General features: G+C 29.2%; 4 protein-coding genes across 4 annotated transcripts; 3 read left to right on the top strand and 1 right to left on the bottom strand.

Annotated features, from left to right (window-relative positions):
• The first annotated feature begins 507 nt into the window (after positions 1-507).
• LOC112689694 lies at positions 508-1,378 on the top strand. Its single transcript, XM_025563531.1, has one exon. It carries the CDS (start codon positions 587-589, stop codon positions 1,376-1,378), a length of 792 nt encoding a protein of 263 aa, XP_025419316.1. The 5' UTR covers positions 508-586.
• Positions 1,379-2,557: 1,179 nt separating this feature from the next.
• Positions 2,558-4,020, bottom strand: LOC112689691. Its single transcript, XM_025563528.1, has 3 exons — positions 3,906-4,020; positions 3,306-3,607; positions 2,558-2,857 (listed from the first exon to the last, which is right to left on the bottom strand). Exons 1-3 carry the CDS (start codon positions 4,018-4,020, stop codon positions 2,558-2,560), a joined length of 717 nt encoding a protein of 238 aa, XP_025419313.1.
• Positions 4,021-5,358: 1,338 nt separating this feature from the next.
• LOC112689692 (E3 SUMO-protein ligase KIAA1586-like) lies at positions 5,359-7,168 on the top strand (the record flags this gene model as incomplete). Its single annotated transcript, XM_025563529.1, has 3 exons — positions 5,359-5,362; positions 6,003-6,062; positions 6,786-7,168. Coding segments are annotated over exons 1-3 (447 nt in total), but the record flags the coding sequence as incomplete, so codon positions are not given.
• Positions 7,169-7,242: 74 nt separating this feature from the next.
• Positions 7,243-8,848, top strand: LOC112689693 (E3 SUMO-protein ligase KIAA1586-like). The gene has a single exon (XM_025563530.1). The coding sequence runs from the start codon at positions 7,262-7,264 to the stop codon at positions 8,846-8,848; it is 1,587 nt and encodes a 528-aa protein (XP_025419315.1). The 5' UTR covers positions 7,243-7,261.
• Positions 8,849-11,844: the final 2,996 nt, after the last annotated feature.

Raw genomic sequence — 11,844 nt, forward strand, 5'->3', positions numbered from 1 at the left:
AAGCAAAAACACGATGCTATCCCCCTAAAGAAGCGTTTAAAATTACTCAGCTCTTGCTGAAATCGATCTTCAAGAACTCCTTGATCACACAGTTTTTCGTATAATACAATGTCAGTGGACTGTAGTTGATAGTTTTTCGGACGAAAATATAATTTCAATGATTTTGATTACAAAATGGGGTTTTGATGGCAGTACAGGACATGGAGAATATAAACAAATATGTACCGAAGATTTTAGTGATTCACAAATACTGCTAACATCATTGGTGCCTATTCAGTTATTTGTGAATAAACCTGATTTAAACAAACAAATTATATGGCAAAATCCACGGCCATCGTCTACAAGATATTGTAGACCCATTCGTATTCAGTTTAAAAAAGAAACGACAGAATCAAGTTTAAATGAAATGAAATATATCGAAAATCAAATTAAAGAATTAAAACCAACAAAACTATCAATAAATAATTATAATATAGATATTGTGCATGATATGCAACTTACAATGATCGATGGGAAAGTTTGTAATGCGGTTACATCCACTACTTCAGCACAAAGATGTTATATTTGTAAGGCTACACCAATAGAAATGAACAAAATCGAAAAAGTTATAAATAAAGAGATAGACCCAACAACACTTCGTTTTGGCCTCTCAACTTTGCACGCTTGGATTAGATTTTTTGAATATTTTTTACATGTTTCTTATCGTCTAGATATAAAAAAGTGGCAAGTAAGAGGTGAAGACAAAGGCAAATTTTTATCTAGAAAAAAAATGATACAAGAAAAATTTAAAACCATTATGGGATTAAAAGTTGATTATGTTAGATCAGGTGGTGAAGGAACATCCAATGATGGGAACACTTCTCGACGATTTTTTGATGACCCTTCAATAGCAGCTGAAATAACTGGAATAAAGGAGAGCCTTATTATACGTTGTGCAACAATTCTCAAAGCTATGTCATCTGGTTATGAAATAAATAAAAAAATATTCAGTGAATACGCAATTGAAACTGCTAAATTGTTGGTAAAAGAATATCCTTGGTACTACATGCCAGCTTCTGTACATAAGATATTATTACATGGATCATCCGTCATTTCTGCTGCTTTACTTCCTATTGGCCAAATGTCTGAAGAAGCACAAGAAGCTCGCAATAAAGACCTTAAAAATATTCGAGAAAATTATACTAGAAAATGTTCTAGGATTAAAACAAATGTGGACCTGTTACATGGACTATTAGTGTCATCTGATCCGCTCATTTCTAGTCTCAGAAAATTACCCTCCAAAAAAATGTCATCATTTTCAACAGAAGTATTACAACTGCTGACTGCAATTGAACCAACATACGATTTGGCGGAAAATAGTTCAAGTGACGAAAATTAAAAAAAATTCAGTTACTATTGTATTTTGTATGTCTTAATATTAATAGTTTATAATTTATAATGTTGTTATGTCAAAGAGTAATTTTTAATTTTAACAAATTAATGAATATTTGTCTTGTTTATTATAAAAAATTAATCATTATTCAATAAGTTTCATTCTTCAATAAATAATAGGATTTAAAAAATATTTATTTCAAAATAATCCAATACAGGACCCAAACACTGTTAAGTTATAAATATTATTAAAATGAATAAAAATGTATATACAATGTAATAAACCACTTTAAATTTCAATTTGTGTATTTAAATAGCAAAAATAATTAAAAATTAAATTGTTTTATTGAGTATATAGTTTTGGCCAACTATTTTCATATTCTGGCCCACTGTACATCGGGGAGAATACCGAAATCATCGCGCCGCGCTCGAACACTATCGATAATATGCCCCATATATAAACAATGGGACCCCATGGATGTAAAGAATTAAAAGGGAATATCCTTACTCAACACAGCATACAAGATATTATCGAACTCTCTACAAAACCGATTAAGACCATACACCAATAACATCATAGGAGAATATCAGAGTGGTTTCGTGTTAGGCAGATCAACAAATCCGCGCCCTACTAATAACCATGTATAAAGTACTGTTACAGTAGATTCAATTATTTTAAAAACTAACAACAATTTAATTAATATATTTATATATATATATATATATATCGGAAATATAGTATCGCTAATTTACAGACAATAAATTCAAACGTGATATTACGGTTGAAAGTCAAACCAACCCGAAGATCGGTTCGATACGTACGGAAGCGTTGAAAAGTCAACTGTATACTTTCTTTATGATTTTGTTATAAAATATAATTTTAAAGAAATTGGATGGTTTAACTAATATCCCATTAAATTATTTTAGTTATTTAATTAAATTTAATGTTAATATTAATACATCGTGGATTAAATCGTTTCATAACAAGCGGTTTGCGATATCATATTATATTTATAAAATATTAAATTGATAGAATATATTATGTTAGAACATATCTTTATTAACAATTAATTACAATTTATTCTTAAATATATAACAACACAATGTTTTTGGTATTATTTTATAATGCGATACTAACTGAATAGTGATCTGAATTCAGATTTTTTGAGTTATATTTTAACTTATATTATTTATTTGCCGAAGCAGCATTCGTATTCTCAAATAATTTGATTAAACGTCTCACAGTACCATGTTTAAAATTAAGTTTTTCTTTTTCAATCAAGTTTAATCCTTCGCGGTCCCCACCACCAAGTTCTTTTCTTATATCAGATATTACCGACACATTGTTAACATTGTTATCGAAACTGTTGACAGGTTTTTTCATGATGGTGTTGTAATGATTAACCACCGCTGGTACTTGAAATTTTTTAACTTTTATGTCTTTATTGAATCGATTACTTTTCTTAGTATCCGCAGTCAACTTTTTCTGTAAAATCGATTATTGCCACGTTACAGATGTCATCTAATAACATTTCCTCCTCTTTTATTATAAAAAATTTTATGGAAAACATGATTAAATATGTGCATTATATAATATTGTAGGAGCGTACCCAGGATTTTTTTATGGGGGCCCAACATTTTTATTTTATTTGTTTTGTAAATATAATTATAGCTTAACTTAATTCTAACAAATTACTACTAATATACTATAGTATGGTTTATATATTTTAGGTAGGTATATTATACAGATAATCTATAAACATTGTATATAGAAGATAATGGAAAATTAAAATACACTATATACTATTATTATAATATTTTCAATTGAATATTTGAGTAGATATGTAGAAATTTCAATGGGAGGGTCCGGACTCAAAAAACCCCTCCCCCTTGTAATTTTGTTATTATTTGGTTTGTAGTATAGGTAAACTCACATTTTCAATATAATCAAATGTTCTATTCGATGTCTGTAATGGATTAATCAATTTAGACGTGCCTTCGGTATCATCAACATTCCATTGGACACCAACAGAACGTTTTAAGGGCACAGCAGAAAACTTTTGTCCTTCCGAATAACTCCATACTTCTCCTACTGTATATTCTGAGTCTGCTGATTTATACCTGATTTGAGTAGGTGACTTGCTGCTTTTAAATTTATCATTGACATTATTTTTTTTTTCTTTGACGTCCTTAGCTATGTTGCTGTCGCTTTGTATTTTAGTGGATTTACATGGGACTAAAAATAACAAGAAAAATAAGTTTATTAAGCACTTATAAATCTTATTATTCTACTTTAGTTATAATTTTTTTCTCGTCGTTAACACCAAATGTAAAATGTTTTAAACTAATTTTAGATTATGATTAATTTGAGGAATGTACTAATTTTTTTGAGTAGTTAATAATATTGATATATAAAATAAAATAATGTGAAACATCTACTATACGCAAAATTCGATGACAAAAGAACCTCAGGAAAAACATTATCTTCATAAACGACGAATTGTTGACAATATTTTTTTTTAGATTTTACGTACTGAAGATTTTCATTCCTTTGTATTTTAAACAAAGAGTTCCTGGTTGGAAATTAACTGGTACAGGAAATTTAGGACCATCTCCGGGAATACCAGGAACCCATGCTATGACATCCATGTTTTTGATACAGCGAGGGTGGTTTTCCATTTCAACTGTAAACATAAATAACAATAATAATTAATAAGTAAATATAATATTTACTAAAGGATAAATAATATAATACTATAAACTGACTTTTGGATATGTATTTCTTTTTTATTTATGTATTCACTAATACAGTGTGCAGTATATATTGTATACTAGATACTTATATTATATATTCATATAAAATAAGATTCTATTTGTAATTGAAATATTTCACAAAATATGAATAATTTCTACTGGAACGATCAAGATTAAGTAATTATTTATATTGATGTTTATAATATTTAGCGTAACTAAATTGTTTATAGAAAATAAATATTTTAGCCAGACTTGTTTATGTCTAAACCTTTTATCATTTTATCAATTGTCGACATTTTTTAAAATTGTGCTTGTTGTTATAGTTTTTTGTTAACTTAATTTTAAATTGTCAGAATATTAAGAAAATATATTTTTGTTATTCTTATGATTTATTTTCTTAAATACAATACTTCACGCCACTGGGGCATAGCCTCTACACTAGATATACCACTTGTGACATCAAACGTTATAAAGAAAACGCCGATTTAAATTATGACATAGTTTCATATTTATTTTAATTACAATTTACAAATTACAATAAGTACACCATTTTTATAATATAATACATTTTTTTTTATTAATATTAAAGTTATAAAAGGTCAAACAAATTAAATAATACATATGAATAAAATCTCAAATCAATATCCTTGATAGTTCTGTTACTCTTTTAGCAATAGTCAGTGGTTGAATTGGGGGGGGGACGCAGAGGGTCTGAGCTACTCTTCATTTTTCTTCATATTATAGCGTACCCCTTAATTTAATTCATCAAGGAACGCAGGGGACGCAGCGTCCTTCAACAATTATATGAATATGAATTTTTCTTAGAAAAATTAAATAAATATGAAAAAAAATTGGAAACGATTAATATTTTATTTAATTTTTGGTATTAGTTCGTAATCTGTTCATTATTATTAGCACATATGTATATTAGGAACGCCATCATAAAATATATAATAATGTTATATAATTTATGTAACACGTTTCAAGTGTTTCCACTGCGTATTAATTCGTGGTATAAACTGCTAAATTGCTAAAAATATAACTATTACGAAAACTTCCCTGGGTGTACCGACGATAACGATCCATAGTAAACCACTGACAATAATAATATATTGACTCCGTATTTTGAGAATCCGTCCGTTGTTTTAGTTATCGACGATTAACAAATGGTGATCGTTTTCAAGGAAAATTAAATATTATTTATATTTTATTTGGAAACGAGGTGCTCCACGAATGAGTAATCAGTATTATGTTAGCTTGTCGCGTACTCGCGTATGTAATTTATAAATTGTAATTTTGTTGAAAATAGTAAACACCTCAACCGCACTCCTACAGTCCTACACGTTACTTCAGCAATAAACATGAATAATCCCATGAATAAACGTCAAAAATTGTCCATATCGGACTTTTTCAATAAAAAGAAAAACAATGACCAAGGTAATTAAAACACTTTAATTTAATAATAAATCATAGGCGTGCGCAGATTCCTGTTACCGGTGTACTTTTATTTTTTTTTGATAATCCACCTTCATAAATCCCGCCTTAAAATAGATATACAAAACATAAGTAAGTAGAAATAAAATTTATTAGAAAAACTGATGTACAATCTGATTATCAATGAACGTCAGTCCCGGCAATTTTTATTTTTTTGTAATTTGATAAAATTGATAAAAAAAACTTGATTTTCCAAAAAAAGTTATTAGCCCTTTTTACTTAAGTACCTAGTACCTACCTAAAAAAAAAGTCTCGGGTACGGCTATAGCTCTACAAGCCATACCAGTACGCGCGCCTATGTATAATATATAATTTATGTGCGTGAAAAACAAATACTATCTATGATTTATTAATTAAATTACTAATATAATATTTAAAACTAGATAATAACAATCAATACAACCAACAAGATGTCGATGATCCAGATATCCCCAAGACTGCAGGTATGTGATAAAATTTTTATTTTTAAATAAATATTAAGATCAACATGATTTTTAAATGAAAGTTTAGAATCAAAATTAACTTCTAAGTCATTAATAATATTTATATGTGACAAATATAAGTTTTAGTGTAGTAGTTAATAAGTAATGGGGTTTTTTTTTTTAAAGAAAATGAATCAGTTGCACATTTATCAATATTTAATATCATACCTACTGTTGTTATTGCACCATATGAATAAATCATTTAAATCTTGGAGCTGTTAAACATCATTAAAACATTTAATTTTTCTTATAAAAATGTTGGTATCATCTGGTAGTAACAAATAATTCTTAATATTTTTAGCTAAGTCATTAATAAAGAAAGAATAATAGTGGTGAACCTAACTTGATGGACAGCTAATGATACATTTATTGACCGAGTTAAGATATTTTTATATTTTACAATTTGTTAAAAAAAAAAATTTAGCTATAACAAAAATGGATCATTATTACCATGTAATTTATTTTTAATGATTACCTGGTAACACAATTATGTAATTATACTGTGTACATTAGTATTTTTTTTTATTAATATTTGAATTATATATTATAATATATAATAATACATTATGGAAGTTTACCAAACATATTTTTTATTGTATTTTTATTTTTAATAATGTTGATTTTTATCATATTTAATATTATAATTATTAACTTAAATATAATAAGCCTGTATTTTTTTTTCAGTAAATAAAAAAGATACTACTGCTGTTAATGCCAGCAGTTTATGCCAACCAAATGAATTTTTAAGAGATGATGACACTCCTGAATGTTGGGACTTAAAACAAGCAAAATATTTCAGCGAAGAATATCCATGGCTGTATTTTAAAAACAAAAAGTTGGGTTGTAATATATGCCATGATTTAAATTTAAATCTTAATAAGAATCAAGGATCTCATGTGCATGTATCTTCCAACTGGATTCAATGTGACATTGTTCCATCTGGAAATAGTATATCCAAGCAACAAGCTAGTTTGAGAAAAAAGATCACCAAGCATAAGTGTAGTCAATCACATATCAGTGCAGAGAACACAATTAAACGCAGTAAACTAGAAATTATGGATAAACAAATTATAAAAAATAATAAATTAGAATATGAAAGTACAGAAAAAATATTTAGAACAGCTTACTTCATTGCCAAAAATCAACGTCCATTTCTAGATATGCCTAAATTAATAGACCTACAAGCTCTCAATGGAGTTAATATGGGTCGTGTTTTACAAACCAATAAATCTTGTGCTAATATTTTTAACCATATTGCTAATGAAATGAGGATTACAATTTCCAAGGATATTATTGAAAACAATAGAAAATTATGTATTGTAGTCGATGAGTCAACTACGTTGAGCAAAAGAACAATGTTAGTGATTTGCCTAAGATGTGCTAATGGTGATTCTCAAAACATTAATATTTTTTTTTTTGATATTATTGAGTTAAATTGTACTTCAGCTGAATCAATTAAAACTGCTATAATTAATAATTTGTCAAAACATGGAATCAAATTAGATTTTTTAAAACAACATTTAGTTGGATTTATTAGTGATGGAGCTTCTAACATGCTGGGAAGAAAAGCTGGAGTTGGTGTTTTACTACAAAACATTTTTCCTGAAATCATTATTTGGCACTGTTGTAATCATCGATTGGAACTTGCAGTAAGTGATACTATTAAAGAAGTGCAAGGTCTTAATCACTTCCAATGTTTTTTTGAAAAACTTTATTCTTTGTATCATCTATCTCCCAAAAATATGTCTGAACTTAATGCATGTGCTGCATCTTTAGAAAGCAGAATTTTAAGTATAGGTAAGATATTTACTATTCGGTGGGTAGCATCCAGCTTTAGAACAGTACGTGCAGTATGGAATAACTATGTTGCTCTCCATAAACATTTTCAGGAATCTTCCATTGATAATAAAAGAGATGGAAAAGAAAAGTCTAAATACTCAGGTCTAATTAATATGTTAACATCAAAGGACTTTGTGTTCAATTTAGGTATGTTATATGATGTATTAAATGAATTATCTGATTTGTCAACACAACTACAAAAAAGAGATTTAGGTTTGGCAAAAGCTCATACTATGATTGATCGAACAATTAGAATTTTGGATAGTATGATTGAAATACATGGACCCAAACTAATAGAAGTTAATTTAGCAATTGAAGAAATGGTTTTTAAAGGCATCCAACTTCATATCCACAAAAGCGTGCAAAAGATTAATTCCAGTCAGTTTTTCAGAAGTATTTCAAATAATCTAAAAAATCGATTATTTACTACTCAGTCATCACATGTTTCAAATGCATCATCTAACTTGTTTAAAGAAACTTATGATCAATTTTTAGCTGATTTAAATGTATTTGATTCAAATAGTTGGCCAGATAATTTTGATATTCAGTATGGTGATGTTAGCATTCGTCGCTTGTCACAAAAATTCAAAGTTGATGAAATTAGTGCTGTTAGAGGTTTTCGTGAATTTAAAGATACTCGGGATGAAAATTTAGAAGACCTCAAAAATTTGACCTCTGCGATTAAAACAATTGCAATATCTTCATCAGAATGCGAACGGGCCTTCAGTTCTATGAATGAGATAGTGTCTCCAAAAAGGAATACTTTAAGTTCTGAACATATTTCATCATTAATATTCATAAATGCTGTTGGTCCCCCAGTTGAAAAAATAAGTACAACAAAATGGATTGAATCTTGGATAAAAAAGGAAATAGACTTGCAACTGAAGAAAACTGTCCTAAAAGAATAAAAATAACCGAAGAAAATTCTTATGAATCACTATGGAATCTAATAAAAAATTAAAAATGTTTGTTTATTTGTTTTTTATAATTTGTAAATAATAATTTTAATAAATACAGCTAAAAGTTCTTTAAATTTTTTTTGGTCATTTTAATTTTTTTGGTCATACATTATAAAGCAATTCATATACATACCTATGATAAAAATAATTATTATTTAACTCTCAGCAAATCTTAGTCCTAAAAATAATGTGATGGGATGAAATAAATTATTTGACTAATATTAAACTTCAAATATTAAAATTAATATTGACAAAAAAACATTAATATACTAATAAAAGAGTAACATTTATAATCTATAAATTTAATATTTACTTTTTGTAGGCAACAGTAAAATACATGAATTATTTTAAATTGAAAGTTAATTGATTAATTAATTTTATCATGTGGCTATATATTTACATTTTAGATTTTAAATTTGCTAGACGTGTTGCTGTGTTGATAGAATTAATACAAATAAATACCTATTAGTATTGTTTATTATTTGTAATAGATATCTGTGTTAATCATTAGATATATTTAATTATTTATATTGTAGATGCATTTAGGGGGTGGCGGGGACAAAGTCCCCCACGGTTTTTTTTTAGATTAATTTGCTTTGGAACGCTAATTTTTCAGCTACATTTAGAGTCCACCTTTATTTTTTTTTCCAATTCAACCACTGGCAATAGTATTTACAACAATATTATCTTTATCAATGTTTATCATTAATAGAGCTTCCATAATATCTTTAGAAATTAATGATCTTAATTTAGTTTTTATATTTTTAACTCTGGAAAATATACGTACACGTGTAACTTGTGTACAAAGTAACGTCAAAATAAATGTTTATGCTAAGTATATAGTAACAAAAGAGCCGGATTGTTGAACAATTTGGTACAAAATATTAAAAGAAGAATTTCAAACAACAGGATTAAAACAAGGTAACGCACTATCACCAATACTATTTAACATAGTACTAGAGATGAGAGTAAGGGAAGTACAAGAAGAATATCAAGGAATTAATTGGGGCCGAAACCTTCCATTACTAGCATATGCTGACGACGTGGTAATATTAGGCGAAAGTGAGCAAGATATTAAAAGAGCAACTGCAATACTGATACGAAGTGCAAAAAAAATGGGGTCTCAACATTAACGAGACTAAAATAAAATACATGCAAATCGGTAGGAACAAAGATCAGAGATGAAATGCAGCTGAACTACAGATCGGAGGATATATATTTGAGGGGGTAGAGGATTTTAAATATTTAGGCGCTAATTTAAGTATTACAAATGACAACCACGAAGAAATAAAAAAAACGTATGACATCAGGCAAAAAAATGTTTTTACGCCCTCTCAGGGTTATTGGGGTCAAAGCTACTATAAAAAAAAAATCAAAAGAACGATTTTTTTACATGGTACTAGACCAATGATAATGTATGCATGTGAGACATGACCCACGACCCAAGAAGATGAAAATAGACTAGCTATCATGGAGAGGAAATTCCTTAGGAAGATTTACGGACTAAAAGAAACGAAGACCAAACATACGAAATAAGGTCTAACAGAAAACTGCAGGAGTTAGTCGGAAAACTAGACATAATACGCTACAGAAGACTGAGATGGCCTGGAGGAGTAGGGTGAAAAGGAGAGTTCTAGGCCACCCGCCACCCACCACACCCGCCAGCCACCGCCGCCGCCGCCCACCCGCCGCCGCCGGTCCAGCCGCCGTATTTTTATCACAGCCGCCCGATCGTTCACGTAACCTATGTATATTTTAACCCCTCCATGTTTTTTCATTGGAAAATTGTAAAGTCATATTCTTCATCACCCCTCCTACTACTTCCCCTTATTTAATTTTTTTTTTTTTCCATCATTTGCATACCTATAATACATCCTCTTTACTCCATCCGTATATTTTACATCAACTCTCCTTTTACTTCCCCTCATATATTATTTGAAATGTTATCACGAGGTATAAATTGATAAGAGATTATATCACCGATATTTTATCGACATACCTCTCTCTAACCGAAAATGTTATCACAGGGAATAAATTGATAAGATTTATTTGATTTTAGCGGATTTATATTGTAAGACTTAATTATTTTTAAAATTATTGTAAATAGTCGAAACATCTGTCAGGTATGTATATTATAAGTATGAGTCATTGTAACGTTCGGAAAAACGCACGAAAAAAGAAGAAACACTAATGATTAAGAAAATTGTGTGTTTTTTTTTTATTATAAGAATTATGCTCGGAGAGCTTTAATGACACGAATAATATATTTGTGCTCGGAGAGCTTATACGAATAACGAATAGGTCGCGTCGACGGGAATAAAGACCTCGAACGAACGATATTTCAGTCGGTGCAATGCCGGAATTACTCTGACTATTGCCCCATAAACCGATGGTTATGCTGATCGATGCAATGCCAGAATAACTCCGACTATTACACCACTGACCAACATAAATATATCGTTCGTCGAGGTCGGGGGGATACTGTCTTCCATTGTGTAAGTTGTGTAAGTCTGCCTGGGAAGGTCTTACTACAACACCGGAGAGACAGTAAATGGTGACTTTCCATCACGCCATCGTGCCTTTTATAGGTAGGTGCACCGATAACGGCGTCCGTTGGCGCGATGGATTTAGCCTGGTGACGACAATCCGAAATTCGGTGACAATTAAAAATAAAAATAATACATTATTTAACTACGTAACATGTGCGAACAAACTCGATATCTCATTTAAATAATAATAATAATATGAATAGTAATCTTAATAAGATAAGATACCGAGCGTCCGCACATGTTACGTAATTATTGCATAAACAGTCATAGTTGTATAAAGGTGTGTTATAATATATTTCATAAGGGTGTACAAAGAGAATATCATTCACATACCACATGTATAACCATAAAAATGTTGGATGAATAGATTTATGTGTAAACATACCATTAGGATTA

Source organism: Sipha flava, unplaced genomic scaffold (assembly GCF_003268045.1).
Source record: "Sipha flava isolate LNK unplaced genomic scaffold, YSA_version1 466_pilon_pilon, whole genome shotgun sequence".
NCBI classification, from domain to species: domain Eukaryota; kingdom Metazoa; phylum Arthropoda; class Insecta; order Hemiptera; family Aphididae; genus Sipha; species Sipha flava.

What these genes read in the sequence shown, in the direction of transcription:
- LOC112689694 (XM_025563531.1), top strand. Translation starts at nt 587, where the DNA reads ATGAACAAAATCGAAAAAGTTATAAATAAAGAGATAGACCCAACAACA.
- LOC112689691 (XM_025563528.1), bottom strand. Translation starts at nt 4,020, where the DNA reads ATGGATGTCATAGCATGGGTTCCTGGTATTCCCGGAGATGGTCCTAAA. An exon ending in CAAAGGAATGAAAATCTTCA is followed by an intron (nt 3,608 to 3,905) that starts GTACGTAAAATC and finishes TGTTATTTTTAG; the next exon opens with TCCCATGTAAATCCACTAAA. An exon ending in CATTTGATTATATTGAAAAT is followed by an intron (nt 2,858 to 3,305) that starts GTGAGTTTACCT and finishes TCGATTTTACAG; the next exon opens with AAAAAGTTGACTGCGGATAC.
- LOC112689693 (XM_025563530.1), top strand. Translation starts at nt 7,262, where the DNA reads ATGCCTAAATTAATAGACCTACAAGCTCTCAATGGAGTTAATATGGGT.